At 33.3% G+C, this 25,714-nt stretch overlaps 1 protein-coding gene across 1 annotated transcript; it reads left to right on the top strand.

Moving 5' to 3' along the window:
• The first annotated feature begins 4,037 nt into the window (after window positions 1-4,037).
• On the top strand, window positions 4,038-25,487 carry LOC132754978 (polypeptide N-acetylgalactosaminyltransferase 2-like). The gene is made up of 14 exons (XM_060745742.1): window positions 4,038-4,380; window positions 6,435-6,571; window positions 7,726-7,824; window positions 8,394-8,461; window positions 10,259-10,324; window positions 11,080-11,286; window positions 12,340-12,415; window positions 15,118-15,221; window positions 17,015-17,141; window positions 18,244-18,336; window positions 19,688-19,771; window positions 22,118-22,244; window positions 22,668-22,784; window positions 23,707-25,487. Exons 1-14 carry the CDS (start codon window positions 4,246-4,248, stop codon window positions 23,875-23,877), a joined length of 1,611 nt encoding a protein of 536 aa, XP_060601725.1. The 5' UTR covers window positions 4,038-4,245; the 3' UTR covers window positions 23,878-25,487.
• Window positions 25,488-25,714: the final 227 nt, after the last annotated feature.

The raw sequence follows: 25,714 nt of genomic DNA, 5'->3' as shown, positions 1-25,714 counted from the left end.
TCACACTTAGAGCTCATTGAAAAATGCTTGTCCGGAGCAAAACTTCCACATGTATAGAGGGATTTCAATATTACTTGGCACAAATGTTCACCATTGTGAGGCGGAGTGTCGCGTGCAAGATTCAGGTCCTTGCGGCCAAGGTCAAGGTCACACATAGAGGTCAAAGTTCAGATGAAAATATGAAGATGTGTATATGGACCATTTAGTCATCATTTATTGAGGGATTGTAACACAAATGGTCATTATCAAGACTATGGCTGTGATACATATAATTTAGGTCAATATATACAAGGTCAAGGTCACTAAAGAGGATGAAATATCCAGATTTTGTAAATAGAATTTAATCAAAGGGAGACAACAAAGTTATTACTTTGTTCATAAATGACTTACACAATTACTCCCCTTGATCTATTTTCACTTTCAATTCTAAAAATAGAATTTAATCAAAGGGCATGAAATAATCCTCTTTCTTGGACTTGAGTATGTTCTAAAGAATGTAACATTTATTTACACATGTTTCATTCATTGGTCAAGATTCTTAACTGTGATAACTATGGTGTTCTGTAGACTTGGTATTTGTTCATAAAGATCATACAGTAAATTACCTTATCAAATGTAAATACTTTCTCATAGAAATTTAATTATATTTTAATTTTCAAGTAAATATCAGTTCAACTCATTCAAAGATTAAGAATTGTAATGAAATGTATTTCCCTAGAATAAAATCTTAAAATCAGAATTTTTTAGTTATTAAATTACATGTACTTTTTATACGCCCGTTTAAAAAAAAGATAAAAAATATGAAGATGTGTATAGGGACGATTTAATCATCATTTATTGAGGGATTGTAACACAAATGGTCATTATAATGACTACCGCTGTGACACATGTACTTTAGGTCAATATATGCAAGGTCAAGGTCACTAAAGATGGTGAAATATCCAGATTTTGTCTGGAGCATATCTCCTACATGTATGGAAGAATTTTTATAATACTTTATGGAAATGTTCACCACCATGATATGTATTGCTCCATGCATGATCCAGGTCTCCAGGTCAAAGGTCAAGGTCACACTTAGAGCTCATTGAAAAAACGCTTGTCCGGAGCAAAACTTCTACATTCATAGGGGGTTTTCAATATAACTTGACACAAATGTTCACCATTGTGAGGCTGAGTGTCGCATGCAAAATTCAGATCCCTGCGACCAAAGTCAAGGTTACACATAGAGGTCAAAGTTCAGATAAAAATTTGAAGATGGTTATAGGGACCATTTAGTCATCATTTATTGATGGATTGTAGCACAAATGGTAACTATCATGACTACAGGTGTTACACATTTAATTTAGGTTAATATTTGCAAGGTCAAGGTCACTGGAGATGATTAAATAACCAGATGTTGTCCGGAGCATATTTTCTACATGCATGGAGGAATTTTAATGTTACTTTTATAGAATTGTTCACCACCATGAGACGTAGTGCCCTGCACATAAACCAAGTCTCTAGGTCAAAGGTGAAGGTCACAGTTAGAGCTCATAGAAAAACACTTGTCTGGAGCAAAACTTCTACATGCATAGAGGGATTTCAATATAATTTGGCACAAATGTTCATCATTGTGAGGCTGAGTGCCGTGCATAAAATTCAGGTCCCTGCGACCAAGGTCAAGGTCACACATTCTGTGCATATCTTCCCTATTGATTTGTTTTAAGGTTCATTTAACAACACAGTGCCAAGAATAAAAACTTGCTTGCTAGATAACACTTATCCATAATGCCCCCATCTCCATCTAAAGCTTTTTCGAAAACTGGCGTATTTTGTGACTATGGCACCCTTGTATGAAATTGCATCTTTAATTCCAGAGTTATCTCCTCTTTAAGAATTTTGCTTTTTAAAATGTTATATTTTGGTAACAGGGATGTTTCAAATATTAACTTTAGAGTGTCCTTCAGTCCGTCTGTCTGTCTGTTCATAAAAACTTTTTCCTCCTGTGATCACTTTTAAAGAACATTTCCAACAAATTTACTTAAAATAGAGAAAAATTTACACATTAGTGAATGGCCAATGGCCCTTCAGAATGCTGATGGGGTTCTATCCGGTAGGGGACTTATGGATTGCTTGCAATACTATGATAATTGCTTGTTTTTTAAATTTCTTAGCCTATTCATATAATAAAACAATTATTGACTAGTGAACCATTGAACCTATCGCCTCGGTCAATATGTCAACTGCCGGTGAATATCACATCATATTCAATGGCTCACTAGTCAATAATTGTATAATATTGTTTTATTTCATGAAGGTTGCATTTGTAACAACAGACATAGCATTAATAATTATTATATTATAATAATATACAATGTTAACTGTTTTGTATAATACAATGAGTAGGGAAAGAAAGATTTATAGAATCATGGGAACTTTTGCTTACATTATTTTATATCATGCTGATACCATGAGTACTCTTAACTGAAATATTCTTCCTCAGATGTGTTCTCAAACTTTTGGACTGTGGCCCCCACTAGGTGGTGGCTCTTGTTTTTTTTAAAGTTTAACACAACATATGGCATGCTGAGCATGCCACGGCCATTCCAAACTTTCAATGTTGAGAAGTTTGCAGTTAGCAGTTTCTTGTGGAAAAGAGATGTCTTAAATAATCATGAAATTTAGGAAACTATCTGCTGGCATCCCATAAACCTGGTGCTGTTACCTAGAGTACTGTAAACCTGATGTTGTTACCTAGAAAACTGTAAATATTGTACTAACTGTTAGCTAGTATACTGGAAAATTAGTGCAGTTTGGATGTTAGCTACTCTATTATAAACCTGGTGCTCAAAGTTGTTACTTTCTAGAATACTGTAAACCTGATACATGCGTTGTTACCATTTATAAGTACATGGTTATACATACATGTATGCAAAATAATAATTAGATAATGCCAAAACAATAATTAGAACAATATCCTTGCTTTTTCTGTAAAACTGACTTGTTTTCCATTACTTTGGACCTATTAACCCATTACTTCATGAGCATTTTGTGAAGATTTTAATGGCTGTTTTCATTGAAAAGTCTCCTGTTACAAGTTCAAATTGCTATAAAAACTGCTTCAATACTAATCAAACTTGGCACAAATGTTAACTGGACCATTGCCTTTGTAACAACATGCCCAGGCTTAAATTTCCTGTTACCATGGCAACGAGGGGACATCTCAAAATGCCAAAAATCAAGATTTTGTGTTGATTTTTTCCATCAAAATTGATTTCAAAGTGCTGCAACTTCTCAATGGATTGAGATAGAGTCAAATGCTTTTCAGCATAGGTTACACATTACCTTATGATCGATCTGGGGTCATTTTAAGCCTCTCACAAGTCCAAATCAAAATTTTCTTGGCAATGAGGGGGACTGCCTCCCCCATTCAACCCCCCCCCCACCTGAACAGAAGGGGGCACATCCCTCTTCTGGCTACCCCCTAATGTATATTTTTGGTTGGGGCCGCGCCAAAAAAGTGGTCATTTGTTTAAACAACATTTCTCAAACAAAAATAAGTGTTGGGGGCCTAAATAAGGCTTTTTTCACACTTTGAGACAATAAAAAGGGGGTTGAAAAAGGCGTTAAAATTCGTGGATATCGGTTAATGGGAAACCATTAATAACATACATTTGCTTGGATTTCAATATCATTATTGAACAGTAAACATTTTATAGTGGTCTATCAAATGTTTTGAACTTGATACTGTTTGTATACTGTACCTGTTGTAATTGCTAGCCTACAGCATTCAAAATGTTAATAATTATAATGTCTCACTTTTGATGTGTTATATATTATAAATGTACAACACAGACTGTCCAGCGTCCCTAAAATTTCCAAAAATTCCAATTTTTTTTGCAGTTTGGCTTTATTTCCAAAAAAAAATGAAAAATTGAAAGAGAATTCCTATTATAATAATTCCTATTATTATTTGAAGATAAAACATTGGGAAATCACTGGCTTCCCAGATATCACCAAAATGCAGATGTTAATGGTCCAGGACTTGGTAACTCCGGATGACAACGACTGCATCAATTTTAGACTCATCCGAAATTGTGTTAGAGTTACCTCCCTTCTCCCGCCAATAAGTCCACGTTGCAAATCCATAAACAAAGATATTTGAGAAGCCTAATAATTAGTTGTAATTAAAGCGTGATACTACATATCTAAATGCTGGCTAGCGACAGGATTATACAGGCTTACTTGATAGAATGATCGTAAAGAATGCATCCAAGAAAAAGGAGAAAATTGTTGACCTGGTTAATTGGCATTTTTGTTTCACTTTTGACGTTTTATTTTGTGAAAAATGCATACACGTTCGTTGTCATGAAAAAGTTAAGAGCCAGATTGAAACCAGGGGTATGTATACTCATTAGAGCATGAACTGTTTGTTGTGTTGTTGTTTTTTATTTTTGCATGTTCAGTATAGATATACACTCAGATACATGTATAACTACATGTTATGTCTAAGATTATAGACGTGTACAATGTACGTAACAATGTACACGTCTTTATTATTATTGAATTTGAATATGAAATTTTCTATCTAGGTGACCAATTAATGATATTGTCAGATTGTGAATTAAGCATATGTGCTGTCCATTATTACAGTGTTAAACACTGGAAGAAATATTAAAACCTTTAAATGCATCTCTGACTTTGGCAAAACAACAAACTTGACATTGATGGAACATTGATCTGGATGGAAGGGCTTTAGATAACAAGGATGAGACATATTCAATGCTAGATGTGCCTGCACTGAACTACTGAGGCATTGAGTTTGAGAACTGAGGAGGGTAAGTGGTTCCAATGGTAAACAGTTCCAAGGAAACAAGGAAAGAAAGAGAATTATGAAAGTTTGAAGTTGCTGTTAATAACCAATAGCTCAGGGGATGGGCATGGCATATTTGAAGAATGGGGTCAAGTATTCTTCAATAGGGATAGAAACCAAAGTGTGTACATCACTAATTTATTTTTTCATCTATCAGACTCTTTAAATGGGCTGCTAAATCAGTAATATGCATGACTAATTGTTTTACACGTCAGGTCAAAATGATGTTTGTAATTGTAGCAAAAGTAGTCAAAAAGTGTTGTGATGAATTATGGTGGTTTCGTCTAACTACCGGTTCGTCTAACTTAATTTATGAAGAGGTGCGAAAGTGGTTTCGTCTAACTGATGTTATATAGTAATTAAAGGCAAAGTAGACGTGGTTCATATATATATAGTGTTTTTATCATCAATAATTTGTTATAATTAAATTATGACGCAAATATCATTAATGAATATAATATATTATAGAAGTATGTTTATATATTATACTTATTTTGAAAAGGTTTTTTCGTTATTTGATAAATTATTTTTGAGTCAAGAATAAAAATTATAATACAATATATTAATATATTAGTAAATGTCTATTTGTGAATTTTCAAATATTTTGATATATTTCTAAATAAAAAATAAAATTCTTTTCACGGAAAATGAAATAAAAAAGAAATTATTTTTTTTTAGTATATATGTCGATTTTATTCCGATTAAAAGCATTTTTTTCAGCTTTAACTATTTGTATATATAGTTGACATAGATTATATATAATATGTTTAAATTTTCAATAGCTTGTCTTTAATTGCATGAAAATGTGTGATAAACCACACATTAAGACCCGCGATAATTGAAGTGCCCATTATACAATAGCTATTGTTCACTAAATTAAGTTAGCCGAAACCACTACCTGTTTTACTATATAAGATCAGTTAGACGAACCAGTAGTTAGACGAAACCACTCCCACCCGTTGTGATTATGTGAGAACTTAAATGAATGCATAATTCTTTCTGGTGCCCCCTTATTGACATTTATTTCTATGTATAGGGAAATCATGTAAAATGTAAGATTTTATACGGAAAACAGAACTGGGACTTGCATATTCAGTATTACTTGGCAGGCTATATGACCTTTAGCTGCTGTCTTTTCCATTGAATATAACCAAAAACTAAAATATTTAAGGATGCATATGCGTCAATATATAGTTAGATGCAATTTAGTAAATCAGACAAAAATCTTTCAAAAATATTAAATTATTAATTTCTTGAATCCTGTTTCATAGAAATGCTAAAAATTCCAATTTTTGACAGAGATTATGGGAAAATACTATAACAATCCTTATAATTGTTTAAAGTGGGTAGAAAAATATAAATAGCTCCCCTGACAGATCAGTACAGTAGAGTAGCATCTCCCATCCCATCCTCTAACATTCTTCAAAAATAAACACACTGTACATATAATGTATTATTCCATCCCCTAAAGGTCTAAAAAAAGGTATGAACCTGTTTAATATTGGTTGTGTTAATAAAGGAGAAGCTGTAAATGTTACACATTTAAAAACATGTCTAGATACTACTCCTAATTTTGCTCCAGGAATATCTGGTAGATTTGGGTGACTTTGAAATGGCAAAGTTTTTTACTGTGAATGAACCCGCTATAAATCCCTTGCAAGGTAGACAGGATGGAAATATCACTCTACACCGGCAGCTTCCAGATACCAGACCAGCCATGTAAATATTGTTGAAATATATTCTTTAAAGCTGCATGCCTCCAGATGAGCCAAAATATTTCAAGAAAATCAAACTTGAGAAACATGTATATAGATTTTAAGAAAAGTAAAAAAGAATCGAAATTTAAGTAAATATTTACATGTTAAGTGTGATTTATAATGACAGATTTTGCAGTATATATCACCGTATTGCTACTGAGTGACTAACGCAGTAAGGGCTGTTTTTGTATATTTTGAGCTCTTAATGGTATTTTTCATGGATTATAAGTGCCATTTGTAATGTGCAAATTACTTTTCTTTATTTACTTCTTTTAAAACACATTCAAAATTTTCATGAAAATTAGCATGAATCTGGAGACTTACTGCAAAACTATCAAAAGTATATGAATATATTTTAACTTAAAAGGTTTGTAGAGGCTAGCAAATATGTAGATATATAAGTAATTTATTAAATCTAACCTACAAGTGTTTAATTAACTCTAACTCTGCTGAAAAGGAAAGTGATTAGCTTCTGCCAATAGTATAGATCCAGGCCAGCTTGCAGATCAATGCAGTCTGACCAGGCTCTTTGCTTTTAACCAGTTGACATTTTGGTGGTCGAAGTAATCTTGATATACTAAAAAAATTGTAATAAACAGTTTCAATATAGGAAGATGGACAAGTTCAATGAAATAATTTAGCAGGGTGAGAGAGTTAATTTGTGAGACAGATAGATGTCTAGATGTCAATATTTACTCATTTGAGCTGTGTCACGACAAAACCAACATAATGGGTTTGCGACCAGCATGGATCCAGACCAGCCTGCACATCCACGCAGTCTGGTCAGGATCTATGCTGTTCGCTTACAAACCCTATTACAAGTTGAGAAACTGATAGCAAACAGCATGGATCCTGATCAGACTGCGCAGATGCGCAGGCTGGTCTGGATCCATGCTGGTCGCAAACCCACTATGTTGGTTTTGTCATGACGCAGCTCATTTTATTCTAATGATTATTCCGTCAGTGTAGAGTCTTGCATAGTTTTTATCCCTTCAGTATAAATGTAATATATATTACAAGATTCTTGTACCCTGGGTGGGCACTAAAGATATATTTGGTTGTAGATGTCTTTCATTAAACCATGGTATATTTAGTAAGATTTTCTTTTTCTTTCAGATGTTTGTCAAAGAAAGAAAGTATTATATCTCTACAAACCAGTATTATTGTCTATTATAACAATCAAATGAGGTTAAATGTACTGAAAACTATATACAGGTAAAATTAAATAAAATAATTTTCTATGATGTCTTTATGGTATGCTTTGTAAAATGTTAATTACAAGAGTTTTTGGTAAACTTTATACAGTCAAATATTTCGTTTAATTTGTCATTTCAGTAAATAGAACTTTAAGTTTAAAACAAGTCATTGATATTTATAGTGAGGAAAGTAGTGTCAGTGGCCGAGTGGTAAAGGGTGTTCACTTCAAACCTCTTGCTCCTTTATGACTGTAGGTTTGAACCATGCCAGTGACTTTGGATTCTTTCATTTGAAGAAGCTATTCAGCTTGCTTGAAGAATGTCGGTGGTTCTACAGGTGCCCTCTTTTGCATGAAATAATGAGTGAAGAGGCACCTAAGGTCTACCTCCACAAATAAAGCTGGTGATTTGTCATGGGACCTCTACTGTGTTCGTGCCATGTAAATCCCAACTGAAAAATAAAAAAAGGGGAAATTAGCATATCTTTTTACACATACAATGTACATGTAGTTTTAAATATGTAGCTCTCAATGTTGTCACATTGTTTGCTTTGTATTTTCAATCTATGATTTGTTTGTTTCTTTACAGTATTTTGTTAAGAACTCCACCAGAGTTGATCAATGAAATCCTACTGCTGGATGATAATAGTGAAGATGGTAGGTGAAAATTTGTCAGTGGTACTTTCGTAGTTGGTACAGGTACAGGTAGTTGGTACATTGGTTACTGGCATACCAGTGTTATTGCACAACTACTGAATTAACAACTTTGAAAGAAAATAACTATTAAAAGCACCAAGTATTTTGTAGGAATGGTGACTTTGTATGAGCAATTAAGGCAACCAGATATCTAAAAGTAAAATACATAGTTTTAGGATTTTGTTAGTTTGTATGCTAGCATACAAAATGCAGCTCTGCTAACTCATTACAGTCAAATTTTGCCTATCAGACCTATCAAGTCCATTTCCATACTTTGACCACCATTATGGTTGGTCTAACTTTTGGCTATCAAGTTCATTTCTATACTCTGACTACCATTATGGTTGGTCTTATTTTAGGCTATCAAGTCCATTGCCATATTTTGACCACCATTTTGGTTGGTCTTACCATAGGCTATCAAGTTTATTTCCATACTTTGACCACCGTTATGGTTGGTCTTACTAAAGGGAGTTTTGTACCTAGTAAAACAGACAATGAACTGATTTTAGACTCCCTGAAAAAAACATTGTCTGATAAAAAACCAAGCGGTGCAGATTCTAATACAAATTTTATACTGTTCTAATTATTTTCAAATATACAGGTAAAATACGAGGGATGTCCGGAAAGTTCATATACTTCTTCATTTTTTATTATATAACAATATATATGTTGTACAAATTTTGTCAGCAAAGATATACATATCTAGCGAACACATTTATCAAAAATTACTGAACTGTGACTTACATTTGTATTTTAACAGTAATTACATACAACATATGTACCACACAATGGAGCACTTTGACAACGTCAACGGCGTCAAATTAACTTCATGTTTACCCGCTATTCAATTTCTTCCGATTTCAACAGCCATGGTACCTGTCTGGCGTATACTTAATACATGTTATGTTGCTTTTACTTTATGAATTTCATATTTAAAATTAATATTTTAAAACAAAAATGTCACTGGTTCTCATACAGTGTGTAAGATGTCTGTCTTTTTCAAAGGTTATTGTAACGCAATATACGATATTTTGCCTACATTTGTATGCTACCTTTGGTCGTCTGTAGCGTTTCTTATACGATATACTGTCATCGCGGCTTCTTAATCTTGTTTGACATTTAAACACAAGTTGCCTTAAACATTTTATGGTTGGTTTTGTTTTTAAAGTAAAGATTAAAATCTCAGTTGGTGCCATATTAGCGTTGCTTTGAAGTTAAATATCATTACATTGCTCCGTCCGTGCAACACAAAATTTATACACCTTCATTGCCTATAATCGTAGTTTACAAGTTGTTTATTTGCGTATGATGTCATAATTTTCACTAAATATCATGTCATAGTATCTCTTGATGTCACAAAATTAAAAACGAGAGTTTGCGTTAAAATTACAACTTGTAGCAACTTTTATTCGAGTAGCTATCGTCATGAAAATCGAAGTGCTCCGTGATTCGTTGATCATGTTGCTATGGTGATAAGCGCTTTGCGAATATTTCTTTTATCATGTTTTTTAATTTAGAAATATGTAGAAGATAAATACTTTAGCAAAATATTCAGTCATCATATTGATATGACTGTTAATAATAATTTCATATCCTTGTCTACGAACTTTCCGGACAGCCCTCGTATATATTATTTTTGCTTTATTTTTAGCTCGAACCCTAAAAGCTTGGGTTATATAATTATGCAAACAGCCATTTATATAGGGCAATATAATCTGTCAAAAATCTTTATAGTATAATCTAGTTTTCTTGTTTCAGCAAGTGCCTCTGAAATGCTGTCAAGAATTCCAAAAGTGAAGATTATTCGTAATCAGAAACAAGAGGGTATGTATAGTTCAATTTTATGTATTAAAATTAAATAAACATTAGATCTATGTAATTGTAGGAATTTAATGTAATTAGTTTGTTTTGCTCAAACAGGAGCTATATTGTTTTGTAAAGTATGTCTGTTGTCTATAGATAGACAACTTAGCCTTAACCAATTTGTTCTTAAATTTTGAGCCTTCCTTTTTAGACACAGAATAGTTCAGTAACTTTGTAGGAAAATTTTAATTTAATGTATTGAAATATGACCTTGACTCCTTATTGCTTATAGGATTTAAGTCAAGGTCATAAGTTAAAACTTTATATGTGAGGAAACTATACAGTCAGTGCTTCTACTTGCGTGCCTGCTTGTGCTTGAAATTGTGCTGGGAGGGGCATCTGATGTTTACTTTCATCAGTAAAGCTATAACCTAGACAGTGTTAGGATGACTTCAATACAAAAGAAAATACATAGATTCAAGCAGATATTGTTGATGCCTTGATGTAAAGACAAATATTTTATACAGTGATCCAGGGCTTCCATTAAGTTTCAAAATTTGGAAGTCCGAAACTGTAAAATCTCTGAAATTTGAAGTCACATTATATATTGAATAAAGGAAAAGCATTATAAACTGGAAGTCACAAGCCAGAACCAAGGAGTAAATGTCTCCCAAACTTCCATTAATGGAAGCCTTGGTGATCATTAAATGTCTGTATAATCATCATTTAATTAAGTGAAATAGCTGTGATTATTTAATTTGTATAATTATATGTAGGTATAATACGAAGTTATAATCTAGCTGCTAGTATGGCACAGGGACCTGTGTTAATGTTTCTTAAAGCTGACTGTGAGGTGAATGTTGGATGGCTTCAGCCGTTGATTGATAGACTGGCTCAATTACCAACTGCTGTTGTTGCCCCTGTACTGGATAAAATTGATACAAAGGGAGAATACTCTGCCTCAATGAATTCTGGAAGGGGAGGTAAAATTTTATAGTTTTTTTTGTTTGTTTTTTTATAAATCTCGATATACTGTTTAAGTGGTTATTTTTGCGACATGGACATATTTGCGATTTGAAATTATTCGCAAATATTTCATTACGCAATAATTATTCCCATTTATGCAAACTTTTCTATCATTTTAAAACACGTTTTCATACAGCATCTTACATGAATAAGTTTGTCTGTTCAGGTACTGAGATTAATTTTTCTCATTGCTTGTTTCTTTAAGTTTGGTCTTAACAAATCACAATATAAATATAAAACAATATATGCGCCGCGCCATGACAAAACCAACATAGTGCGTTTGCGACCAGCATAGATCCAGACCAGCCTGCGCATCAGCGCAGTCTGATCAGGATCCATGCTGTTCGCTATCAGTTTCTCTACTTGTAATAGAGTTTGTAAGCGAACAGCATGGATCCTGATCAGACTGCGCTGATGCGCAGGCTGGTCTGGATCCATGCTGGTCGCAAACGCACTATGTTGGTTTTGTCGTGACGTGGCTCATATGTGTTAATAACTCAACAGGTTATTCATATTACAAAAGAATGTTTCAAAATATGACAAAGAAATATGTGATTGGGTTCTTTATCAAACTAACAATGTATATTTCAAACAATTGTATAAGAAATAAAGGTATTAAACAATTGAAAAGAACGATTACAGTAATAACATATTCTTAACATCTACCAGCTTAATTAATGTTATCACAAAATTAGTGATAAATTCAAGAAGTCAAATTTTCGTAAATAATTCTGCATGCAAAAAGTCTACATTTTTGACATTTCGCAAAATTTTTGTGACGCAGAAATATCCACTTAAACATTACATTGAATTTTGTTTGGTTGTAGATTTTGCAAGATTTTAATTTTTGATGCTTGAAAAAAACTTATTTTGATGGTATCTTTGAAAATGTAACTGCTTTACCAAGTATCAGGTCGTGTTCAGTGTCATCATTCTGTACATGTATATTTTTTTTGTCATTAAGTTATATGCAAACAACAAAAATCATTCAATTTTCATTCCATTTTCAGGGTTTGATTGGAGTTTAATCTTTAAATGGGAAGAGAGCAGTCAAGGAAATGAGCAGCTAAATGGCAAAATTATAAGGCAAGTATTTTTTGCTGGATTATGAAAAAGAAACACTTGTATCTGCAGAGTTATATGGTGATTTACTACTAGTTTAATTGTTGAAGTTAGATCCAGTTACTAGATTGTGCTACAGTAAAATGATCATTGTTTTTGTAATGAATTATTAGCTATCAATTTGTGATCTAAGATATTTTAAAGCAGCCTTGAGCTTTTATTTTCTGTTTGAAAAACAATTCTGTGTTGTTTCAAACTAAGTATTTCAGTAATTATATCTTGGAAAAGTGCATCATATCACTGTTAAGCCTTCTTTAAAACAGTGTCTCAAGAGCTATTTTTGTGTCGCCTCTACGGAGTAGTGGCGACATATAGGGATCACTTCTCCGTCGTCTGTCTGTCCGTCCGTCCGTCACAAAACTTGTCCGGACTACCCCTCATAAACTACTGGTGCAATTTCATCCAAACTTTACAGGAATGATCAGTATCAAGTCTAGTTGTGCATATTGTCAGCATTTTTCGGTTCAATGATTTTTGTCAGAGTTATGGCCCTTTAATAATTTTTAATTTTAAAGTTTGTCCGGTCTACTTCTCTTATACCACTAATGCAATTTCAATGAAACTTTACAGGATTGATCTGTAGCTCAAGTCCTTGCGCATATTGCAAGGGTTTTCCGGTTGAATGATTTTTGGCCGAGTTATGGCCCTTTGATAAAAAGGTGTTATTTTCTGTGTGTTGCCAGATACACAATAGCTTGTCCGGACTACTCCTCATAAACTACTGGTGCAATTTCATCCAAACTTTACAGGAATGATCAGTACCAAGTGTAGTTGTGCATATTGTCAGCATTTTCCGGTTCAATGATTTATGTCAGAGTTATGGCCCTTTAATAATTTTTATTTTTAAAGTTTGTCCGGACTAGTTCTCTTATACCACTTATGCAATTTCAATGAAACTTTACAGGATTGATCTGTAGCTCAAGTCCTTGCGCATATTGCACGGGTTTTCCGGTTGAATGATTTTTGGCTGAGTTATGGCCCTTTGATAAAAAGGTGTTTTTTTCTGTGTGTTGCCAGATACGCAAAAGCTTGTCCGGACTACTCCTCATAAACTACTGGTGCAATTTTATCCAAACTTTACATGATTGATCAGTACCAAGTGTAGTTGTGCACTGTCCGTCTGTCTGTCCGTCTGTCACAAAATTTGTCCCAACATGAAATTGGCCATTATGAGGCGACACATGTGATTACTGATCGCTCTTGTTAATGTATTAGTGACGTTCTTAAAAGAAGATCGGGAAATAAATCTTCTGCTTAACTAATTTACATATAGATTGCGGACTGGTAGATTAGAGATATTGAGAAGTTTCCTTATTGTTGATGTATTTTATTGTCGGCAAATTTAATTTTCCACTTTAATTCTTTTTATTTGAATTATATGAAAGGACTGAACTAAATATAACGTATTTAACTTTTAGAAAAGCTGAAGGCCCCTTTAATATTAAAATATAAAGATTGAGCAATCATCGTCTATAGTATCTGGAAAGATGCATATCTCTAAACTGATTGGACAGATATGTTATTATAACCATAAGCTAGCAAAGTATTAGTTTATACAAATTTATTTTAGTTTGATTGTATTGGAAGCTATAAGCTTATTGAAACACTTTAAAATCCTTTCCCGGAACCAACCAGTACATAGCAATGAATGTAAAGTATAGTGCTCAAGGAAACAAAGGCTTACCTCTGACAGGGTTTGAACCCATGCAGTTGGCAATCCTTAGATTACTAGTCTGATGTGATAACCACTTGGCCACGTCACCACTCTAGCAAAGTATTAAATGTGTTCCGAAATATACCTTGATAATAACATAACAAAATCATGGAAATTCAAAGCAAAAGCTTCCCAAAATAAAATAACCCTTGAGTGAAGATGTTTTGACACCTTAAGCATTTTTACAGTGTCAGTTTCTTACACCTTTTCTTACTGGTTCAAAACAACTATGTTGATGACTTCTTGCTAGTACATTAAATTGATGTTGATTTTTAGAATGCCTATTTTTGGCCGGGTTGCAAACCCGGGGTAAAAAATGGTGAATGTAGCGCGGCGGGCAGGAAAAAAACTTTTTGTAACAGTTTTCTTAGCAACTACTTATCACAGCCTCTTGATTTTTGGTATACTAAATTAAAAGTTGGTCCTATACCAAGGGACTCAATTTGTGTCTGTCGTTCATCCTCTTCCTGTTTACCAACTTTTCGACATTAATGGTCAATGGTAGGAAATTTTCATAACAGTTTTTTCAGCAACAAATTATCACATTCTCTTGATATTTGGTATACATCATTAACACATGGTCCCATACGGTGGAATTGGATTTAAGGTTTGTTGCTCATCCTTTTCCTGTTTACCAACTAAGTTGACAATGGGATTGGAATTAATGATTGTTGCTAATCCTTTTCCTGTTTATCAACTAAGTTAAATTTTGGACATCAATGGTCAATGGACCTAAACAAAACTAGTCTTGAATCAAGGACAGGGTAGTATATAAGTTACCCAATGATATTGATTTTATGATCATCATGAATAGCAGTGGTAAGGGAATAACTGATCTTTGTTTGTGTTTTCAAAATGGTTGCTATAATAGTGCACATTATAAAACGAATATATTTATCATTTTACATGTTGTTTACATTTCGTAACGAATAACATTTTGTGATATTTTCAGGTCCCCAGTTTATCCAGGTCATGTATTTTGTATAAGAAAAGACAGATTCCTACAGCTGGGAAAATTTGATGATGAGCTAGAATTAGAGGGTGGAGACAATTTTGGTATGCTTATATATCAAATGTTTCATGGACAACCATAATTTATAATTTGTGACATTTTCTCACCCAATTTAATCACAAGTTGTGGTATTTTTGAAGTTGGTGCAAACCTTTTCAAGTTCTCCTGTCAAGCTTGTATATTTTAAATTGTCAAAGTAAAAGTTGCCATTACAGAGCATTGACTAAAATTGTTTTCTAGTTCTCCTACCAAGCTTGTACGTGTATATTGTTAAGTGATAAAGTTAAAAATTGCATAGATAGAAATAGACACACATGCATGCCACCAATATTGAGTTGAGTCAACTTATATATCCATGGACTGGCTATATACTGTACACTACTTCACTTTAGTACTTTAATTTTTTGACATCTTAAACCCTTAGTCTGCTGATGACTACAAAATCTTCCCATGCAATGAGTGCAGACCCAAGTGTCCTCTGAAAATGGTCTGCACTGTTCACTATTCCATTATTATATAGTCTCTACATATTTTTGAAAGTTTTCCTACAATTGATAAATGTTTTTGCCTATCTTGAAAGATTAAAATTTTCAATTAACAAATTTAGCTTCATAAGGGTGAAGCTACAATGTTCCAAGTTTCAGCATGGAATGACATGTCAGTCATACAAGTACATTGTTTTGGTTAATTTAGGGTAAACATTGCTGTTTAGTATATACATTAAACCTGCAACTTGACTATTTAAGGCACTAGATGGCGCTGGGGCAGATTTTCATGGTATTTTTGACATGCTTCACATCTAACAGCCCTTTTTTGAAATTGTAAAATAACCAAGAAGTATTTTGCCTAAAAACTTTTTGTATAACTTCTTTGCAACATTTGAAATAAAATGGCAGAGAAAATATCACAAATGATTCACTTAAATGTACTTTGTGAAAAAAAAAATCAGTTAACTGTCAAAAATTTGAAAATCCCGGGGCGGAGTAAATGGGGTCATGAACTGCAGGTTGTAAACAAATACACATGGCAGTGTTAACTTTCCAGTAGAAACTTGAAATATTACTCTAGGAAGGGAGCTGCTGATCAGTTACAACAAAAGTTATCGTCTGCTATAGTGTTTGTTTACAGGTACAGCGTCTTCTGATAAACACGCCTACAAAATTCTCCCTACCAGGGCAGGGATTTTTGTGGCTTTAAAGATTGGGCTTGACAATGTAATTTAAACCAAGTTTGTACATACAGCAGTTGCATGTTGATTATCAGACAATCATATGTTAAATTTTGTTGAAATATTTGAGCCGCACCTTGACAAAACCAACATAATGGGTTTGCAACCAGCATGGATCCAGACCAGCCTGCGCATCCGCTCAGTCTGATCAGGATCCATGCTGTTCCCTATCAGTTTCTCCACTTGTTATAGGGTTTGTAAGCGAACAACATGGTCTGGATCCATGCTGGTGGCAAACCCATTATGTTGGTTTTGTCATGGCACGGCTCATTTAGTTAACCCGTAGTTAACTGGCTGCAACTGAATATACTCATGCAACCAGTGCAGACCAAGATTAGTTAACATATCTGTGCCGTCTGATCATGGTCTGCACTGTTTGCTAATTCAGTCACTACATATTTTGAAATTTTCCTAATTTCCCCAAAAGAATTATGAATAGTTTTGTCCAGAATGAAACATGGTCAAGTCTATTTAAGATATTAAGCATGGTAAGTAAATATTGACAAATGTAAAAAGAAAACCACACAATATTTTCCCAACTCTGAATATTTTTTTATTGATGAGAAACCAGATATTCTCATTATAATTGTGTATTTTTTATGTTTCTAGAATTATCATTTAAAACATGGTTGTGTAATGGTGTTGTCGAGATATTGTTGTGTAGTCGTGTAGGTCACCACGACCTGGACAACGAGATTCATGGAGTACCGTCCGGAAAGCAGAACATCTACTTAAAGTAAGATCAGTTTATGCTTAGTTTATGTTTGAAACATATTTACATCAGTGAAATTAGATATTATCATTTAACTGGTAAGTATTCTATCACAACTGTCCTTGATGTGTTGGAAAGGTAAAATTTCCTTACTTGAATAAAGCATGAATATTGTTGGAAAGGTAAAATTTCCTTACTTGAATAAAGCATGAATATAGCTTGATTATTATCACAGCTTTTTGCTTATTTAAACCACTCTCAAGTCCTATTCTATGGTTATCATGTATAAGTGGCATAAGGAATCATTGTTATAACTGTAATTGGACTTGTTAATGTTATCACTGTAATTGGACTTGAAATAACAACTATGTCACTTTTCATCATATTCGACCACTTATGTCTTTTAATAACCAGTGCTTTGCTGAAATTTGTTTCAAGATGCTAAGGGCTTTGTAAATAAAATTTGTGAATCAGCATTATTTTTTTTATTTTTATTTTCAATGTAAATCCTAGCATTATAACTACTAGTCAATTCTTTGTGTCAAAAAAATAACAACAAAAAAAACTGAAGTGGCTCCCTGATGGTGTCATTCTTAAAAATGTTTTCGTTTTCATGAAGGGTTTGACAGAAATGGAAGACAGATGGAAAATTGTTATACATTCTTATACTCCTAAGATTCTTATACTCCTTACAAGAGACCGCCTCCGTGGTCGTTGGGGTTAGAGTAGATGACTTCTATTCCAGTTACCTCTCTGGCGTGGGTTCAATCCCCGGGAGATGCTTTGGTAGTTTAGTGTGGAGGAAGGAACTCTAGTACTGGTGTAACTCTCCAGGAACGATGGTTAGGAAACTACCAGCCTATATGACTGAAATACTGTTGGAAAAAGGGTTAAAATGAAACAAACAAACAAACAAAAGCTTACAAGCTACCTAATATAAAATGTGGAAGAATGACTGATTACTTGAGTATTGAAATATGGTTCTCTTTGCCAACCCTAAGATATATTTACATTAATACCTAAACAATCTCATTCTGTCAATAGATGGGTATTTGTTAAAAAAAAGGTTCATAAGAAATCATATGATATGTTAACTTGTTAGAAATATATATTTTATTTATGACAGGAATATCAAGCGTGTTGCAGAGATTTGGATGGATGATCACAAGAGATTCTTCTACTACACGAAACCTTCTGCTCGAATGCTGAACTTAGGAAGGTGATATGCTATAATGCTTTTAACACCTCATTAGTTTTATAGCCTACACTTTTATTTATTTGTCATTCAGTATCAAACCTTTTCCAAGTGTCACCACGGGTCAGAATATTAGACCCATTCCAAATGGCAAATAATCTTATTTTTTCCAAATCTTTGAAAAAATTCCCAATCAAACTGAAATTCCTAATATCCAAATGACATTCATTCTGGTATCTTACAAACAGATATTTCCTCAAATTTTATCTTCAAATATTTTTGTTAATGTTATGCTTTGATTGATATTTGTGTTGGACAGAATACATATTGTTGCATAATTCAAATACTGCACCAAAAGAGTCTGACAGGAGATTTCAAATGGTACCAAATATTTTTCTCAATTCAGCAATTTAAAGATGCAAAATTTCCCAAACTGGGCTACATACTTTTTCCCAAAAGAGCTAGAATCTAGAATACTCACTTTTATGAGAGAAAGACTTGCTCGAGTGCAGGAGGGAAGTATTTTGTGAATATATGCAATTATGCATTAATAATAATACATGTTATTAAGTCAATAATGTTTTTGATTTTTATGCTCCCGTAGATATTTTATTTAAGTATATCATTGTTGTTTTGTCTGTCTGACTGTCACTCCTACTGTTTCTTATAGCACCTTTTTATTGTTGACTGATATTTGAGGTACCTGCAAATGCATGTTTTTCAGATTTCTTGGATCAATATTTTCCAAGGCTACAGAATTGTTGTCCTGATATTAGGACCATTATTAAGTTCAACTCAAAACATTATTGAGGAGTGTTTACTGATATACTCTTTTTGCACTTTGTTCAAACAGAATTTATTTCAGTTTAATTGTATAGGAAGCTTATAGCTTATAACCGCACTCTGGAATCCATTCCTGGAACCAACTAGTACTGAGCAATGAGGGTAATGTTTCTTGCTCAAGGAAACAATGACTCACCCCTGAAAAGGTCCCACACAGACAGCCATCTTTCGTTTACTTGTCTCATGCCATAACTACTGGGCCATGCCACCTCACTTGTGGCCATGTATATTTATTAATTTCTTTTATTTTTAAGAAATATTTTTAGTACTTGGTCAAAATGTATCATTTGGGGTTTATTTATATATTTATTTTACAATTTTAATTGATAATTTCATGTGAAATCAAGATATAAACTTTTTAAACTATGGTTTTTAAAGGTATATTGATAAGTTTTGTCTTTGAATGATTAAAATTGAGTTTTTTTCAGTTTTCAACTTATATTTTTCAATTTTCAGTATGTAGTTTTAAGTTTTCAACCTGCAGTTCACCAGTTGTACATGTATTTTATAGTTTATAAACTGTATGTTTCAGTGTTATGGAGAGAAAGTCCTTGAGGAAGAATTTAAAATGCAAAAACTTCAAATGGTATCTGGATAATGTGTATAAAGAGCTAAGGTATGCTTAGATCCTAGTTGAGACCAGTGCATGGTAAGGGTGTAGAGGTATACCGGTATATTGCAATATGAAAAAATAAATTTTAAAACCGCTATTTAATAAAATTCATAATTTTCAATTAATTGCCTTCTAATTTTGTACAAATTTCACATAAAATCTTTAATTGGCGAATTTTATTGGCGCAAAACGTAAGATAAAGTATCCGACAACTAGTACACTTAAAAATCATTAAGCGGACGCATAATTTACATAAGCGGCCCAGATGTGAAAGGTCACACGCGACTAGTTTTGTTTATCAAATTGTGTGACACTTTACTTTCTATTTATTCCTCATCAAAACATATACTCGACAATACGTATTGCAATATATTGCAATACGCTTCAGCAAAATGGCAATATATTGCAATACGATTTTTGTCGTATTTTTACACCCCTAGTGCATGGATAACCAGTGTTCACTGACCAGTGCATGGATAACCTGTGTTCACTGACCAGTGTATGGATAACCTGTGTACACTGACCAGTGCATGGATAACCTGTGTACATTGATAAGTGCATAGATAACCTGTGTACACTGACCAGTGCATGGATAACCTGTGTACATTGACCAGTGCATGGATAACCTGTGTTCACTGACAAGTGCATAGATAACCTGTGTACACTGACCAGTGCATGGATAACCTGTGTACACTGACCAGTGCATGGATAACCTGTGTACACTGACATGTGCATGGATAACCTGTGTTCACTGACAAGTGCGTAGATAACCTCTGTACACTGACCAGTGCGTGGATAACCTGTGTTCACTGGCAAGTGCGTGGATAACCTGTGTTCACTGACCAGTGCATGGATAAACTGTGTACACTGACCAGTGCATGGATAACCTGTGTACACTGACCAGTGCATGGATAACCTGTGTTCACTGACCAGTGCGTGGATAACCTGTGTTCACTGGCAAGTGCATGGATAACTTGTGTACACTGACCAGTGCATGTATAATCTGTGTACACTGACCAGTGCATGGATAACCTGTGTACACTGACTAGTGCATGGATAAACTGTGTACACTGACCAGTGTATGGATAACCTGTGTACACTGACAAGTTCATGGATAACCTGTGTTCACTGACCAGTGCATGGATAACCTGTGTACACTGACCAGTGCATGGATAACCTGTGTACACTGACCAGTGCATTGATGACCAGTGCATGGATAATCTGTGTTCATTGACCAGACTTCATACTTTTTGATGGTTAATACCAGATTTCTGAAATATACATTTAACATCTTCAAACTTAAAATGGGATAAGTTTGATCTGAAATTATTACTAGGGAAAGGGTACATAAAGCAGAGTTTTGGTTGTATTAAATGAGATCATATAATGTGTGCACAGAGTTATTTTGTTAAGCTGTTCTTAAAACTGATTTCATTAGGTTTTATGAATACAAGTTCTGAAACTATCCACACTTTTTGGAATAGTAAAAGAGAAATTATTTCATATTCTATCCTTGAAACTACTCATATTTTATTTTGTAGGACTCATATTTTATCTTAAAGGATAATGAAACCTAATCTTAAGGCCAACACTAAATAAAGATCCTTCACAAATTATCATAAAGACCATTTCCAAGATTGGTTAACATAAAAAAAATCTTTGCATTTATTTGAAACAAAATATCATAAAAAATCTCTGCATTTATTTGAAACAAAGTAACATATAAATGGTTGAAATTAATGGCAGAACTGGTCTGCACTGGTTCTAGTATGATATTATGGGAGAGGCTATCATGATATTATTGTGTTTTTACAGCATGATAAAAGCGTGATTGGAAAGCAACTCCTAAATACTGTATAAATTCTGTTTATTTTACAAATAATGCTTTGTCATTTGAAAACTTGATAATAACAAATTATAAGGCGACAGACATGCTAATTGACTTCTATATAATGTTTATTTGGGAAGGTTACTTGATGTAGTATCAACTTAAAACAAACAACAGAGAGTAATAATTTCCCCTTGTGGCTGAAGCATTGCCTTTAAGGGTTAAGGCATCACACCCCATCAGAATTGCAGCCACCATTTAGTCGTTAGAGTGATAGTGAGAGGGGAGGAAATGGGTTGAAATTACTAAAGTCTTTGCATCTCTTAGCTGTAGGAAGTGAGTTGGTTTTTATCCCTGGTGTTGCTTTAAATTTGTAACACCTGAGGTTAGCCAAAATCATCTTTCCATTTTTGGTGCCATATGACCTAAATTGTGTTTGTGTGCTTTAAAACCAACAAGAAAAAAAAGGAAGAAAACTGTTTCTATTATTTACATTTATATGTTTTCTTGTATGAACACAGACTACCATTGACAGATGAGATATTGTTTGGTAATATTCGTCAAGATGACCTCTGTGTGGACATTGAGATAGGTCATGTACCTGCTATAGCCAAGCTTAGTGAGTGTAACAATGACAGGGGCACTCAGGTTTGTATTTAGTTAAAACTCATTCAACTATCTTTCTTTGATTTGCTCATATGACAGTGCTGTTGGTAGTTTTCACTCAGAATCACGACAGTAAGTCACATTGAATTTACAAGAGCACAGCCAGGCAGGCCGTTAAGTGCTTTACCAGTTCTAGTTGCCTTCACTTGCGCAAAGAACTGATAATGTCTGTACATGCCAGAGCAGAGGTAAAGTGGGGAAGACCATAGAAAGGATTTCATGATCAATCACAATGCAAGTGGCCTGCATTGTCTGGAAATTGAACACGGGTTGCCCGATTCACAATCCAAAACTCTACATATTAAGCTAACTGGACAGTTTTTTTGCACATTTTTCGCAAAAAATTTTACTACTTATGTCATTGTAAAGGCTATCTGAAAATATAAATCTTAATCTTTATTTCAGGACTGGTCTTTTAAGAAGAAAGGGGAGATAAGCAATGGTGGAATGTGTTTGACCGCTGACACTATTGGCACACATGGTTATGTGATGATACATTTTTGTACAAAAGAAGACTCACAGGTGATTAATAATGGCTGGCAGAATCTTGCATATTTAATTCTTCTTTGAAGAGAGACTCGCAAAATAAGCCCATTTTTTTTTTTGTAGACTAATAATTTTACGGAAGCATTGACCAGATTATTCATTTTATTTAGAAGCAAATTGCATATGAGTCATGAGATTCTTGAAATAATTTTTTAGCTGGACTTTTCAAAGAATAGGGAGAGCTAGTACTAATTTTGGCATGGCTGTTACACTTTGGTAAAGTTTTTTTGTGCAAGTTGGTATCACCAAAACTACTGATTGGAATGGTTTGAAACTAAACACACTTGTTCTCTGTGATTATCTAACAGGATTGACATGGATCAGAGTTGTGCACCTTTTCTTACCTTCAAGCACTGAGAATAGTCGAGCAGGCTGTCTTATGGACAGCTCTTGTTAGTCATTACATTTGATAACTTGTATCCATGATAATTTGTAAAAGCATACATTTTAATGAAATGCAAAAGAAGAAACAACAGTTTAATTCAGAGGAGAAAAAAACAACTTGTGACTTGTTTCTAGTAGTCTTTATACCAGTGAAGGGAAGTAACTCTGTGCCTGAGTTCTGGAAGAGCTGTTGAAACTGGATATTTACTGAAAATAAAAGTTTTATCAACATGTGTATGAAAGATACACCAGAAATGGGCAAGAAAGTGATTATTGGCCCCTGGCAGATAAATAAATATCCCATGGGCTGACACATCTGGGGCCATTATTTCATAGACAGATAATCACCTACTGCCCATACTCTGCTTTGTATTAACCTCTGTCATAATTAATACATGTACATGAATGTTCCTACTTATGTCTTAACCAATTAATTTCCTATATGTATATGTTGTTTTACAAAGCCATACATAATGCCTTCTAATGCATTATACAAATGTTATTGTTTTTACAGAAATGGAGATATTTAAATGGTCAGATTTATCGTGAGGGAACCAGTCAGTGTTTAGACAGTCACAAAGCTGATGTTGGCCTCGTTATCTCACAGTGTGAAGAATTATTTTCTAGTCAAAAATGGAAGGTAGCTTCAAAATCCATGCTGTCTCGAAACAAAGATGAAGTTTGAATGTAAAGATTACTAGCAAAAAGACCTGGGACCAAAGTGTCCTTAAAACACAACACTATAAAAGCCTTACACTCACTGGTACTTTGCAAAGTTCTTTGCAGTGTCACAAGTGCCTGTTATTCATAAAGATAAATTCAAACCCCTTATTAAATTATACGAATTGCAAATGTTTTTAACTTTTAGCCTGCTGGTCGCATCTTAAAGATCCTGTATGTTGTAATTAAGGTTGTTTCCACACTTAAGTGAAATTTTATATATGTATATAATTATGCTTCTGAAACAGTTTTCAAACATCGAAGAATACATACTGCAAATATTTGTTCACATTATACATTATGTAATCATTAAAATATATGCATTCATTTCTTATTGAAAAATTTGACTTCAAATTTATAGAAAATAAATTTCTTATTACCTCCCTTTATTAACATGAAATGTAAATTCAGTAATATCTTCACAAATAATGCTTTTAGAACTTACAATATTGATAAATCTTCATTTGAGCATTATATTTATGATATAAAACCATAAAAAATTGAGTTACAGGATCTTTAATAAACCCATACTATCAGAACAGACCAGGATCAGCTGTCAGATCTGTTCTGTACTTCTTGCTGTTCAATCTATACATATTTAAAAAGTTTCTTTTAAAGCAGCATGCCTCCAGATTAATGCTAATTTTCATGAAAATGTATTTAAAGTTAAATAATGTGACATGAAGTGATGTCCAATTTCTAAATAATGTATGGCAGTCTTTTTACATTTTAGGCAACTTTATAATTTATCCTTTTTTCCAATATCAACTGTTGGTCAAACACCATTATATCAGTTAATCTTTTAAACATGAAAATGACAAAATGAACATGATGTCACTTTAAAAGATTTTCATCATTGTACCTTTCTTGATGAATTTCTAAAATGGCTTTACTATAATATTTTGATTTATTGTACTTAAAAGTAATGTTCTTAATATTTTGAGAAGTAAAACAACACAAATACAAGTAAGGGTCATGGACATATTTATTTATTCAAAATAATGAAGAGACTTGGGGGGGGGGGCACTTGATCATTTTCTTTGTTGAATAATTTGCACAAAGTTGATATATTTTCATTAATTACTTTTGAGTTGAGATTAACTGATATGAAATGTATATCTGTTGATATTTGAACAAGTGTTTTGTGTAGAAGGACAAAATGGTGTTATAATTTGAAAACTAATCAGGTTGTGGTAAAACTGCAGTTTCTACCTTTGTCCATCCCATTAAACAGAAAAGCACTGCCAATGCAAAGAAACGAATTTCTTTTTACAAATATGTTCATTATAGCCTTCATTTTGTCCTATTCTGAAATAATTGCCTTGGCAGAACAAAAGGTAAAAAGGACAATAACCTAAGGTATTGTTATACATATTTTGTATTGTTTTCTGTTTTGTTTTTTCTTCAACTTTCATTCTGTTTTGTTCTGTTCATATTAGAACTGGCTATAGGTTGTGTTTTAGTAAATCTCTTAATTTGTGCCATATAACAGCTATAGTTTGTGCCAAAATTTTATGTGTGCAATATAACTATAATAGTCCTATTATTTTGATTTATTAGCATAATGTATTATTGTTTGCAATATTTAATCATGTAATAAAAATGATGAAATTTTGTGTTTAGTTATTTTAACCTTAATTTTTCTGTAACCAAAGGAAATTTTGTCATTATTTATGTGCATGTTGTTTATTTTTGGTGCATATTTCTAAGATGGGTTTTTGTATGAATGTAATATTAAGAAATTAACTGGGAGGTCAAATTTTATTTGACATTGCCACTTGAGAGACTGTGATCAGTAAATG

The sequence above is a fragment of the Ruditapes philippinarum genome, unplaced genomic scaffold, assembly GCF_026571515.1.
Source record: "Ruditapes philippinarum isolate M1 unplaced genomic scaffold, ASM2657151v2 ctg5104_1_1_1_1, whole genome shotgun sequence".
NCBI lineage: Eukaryota > Metazoa > Mollusca > Bivalvia > Venerida > Veneridae > Ruditapes > Ruditapes philippinarum.
Note: the sequence above shows the minus strand (reverse complement) of the source record. Positions and strands in the feature narration are given on the sequence as shown.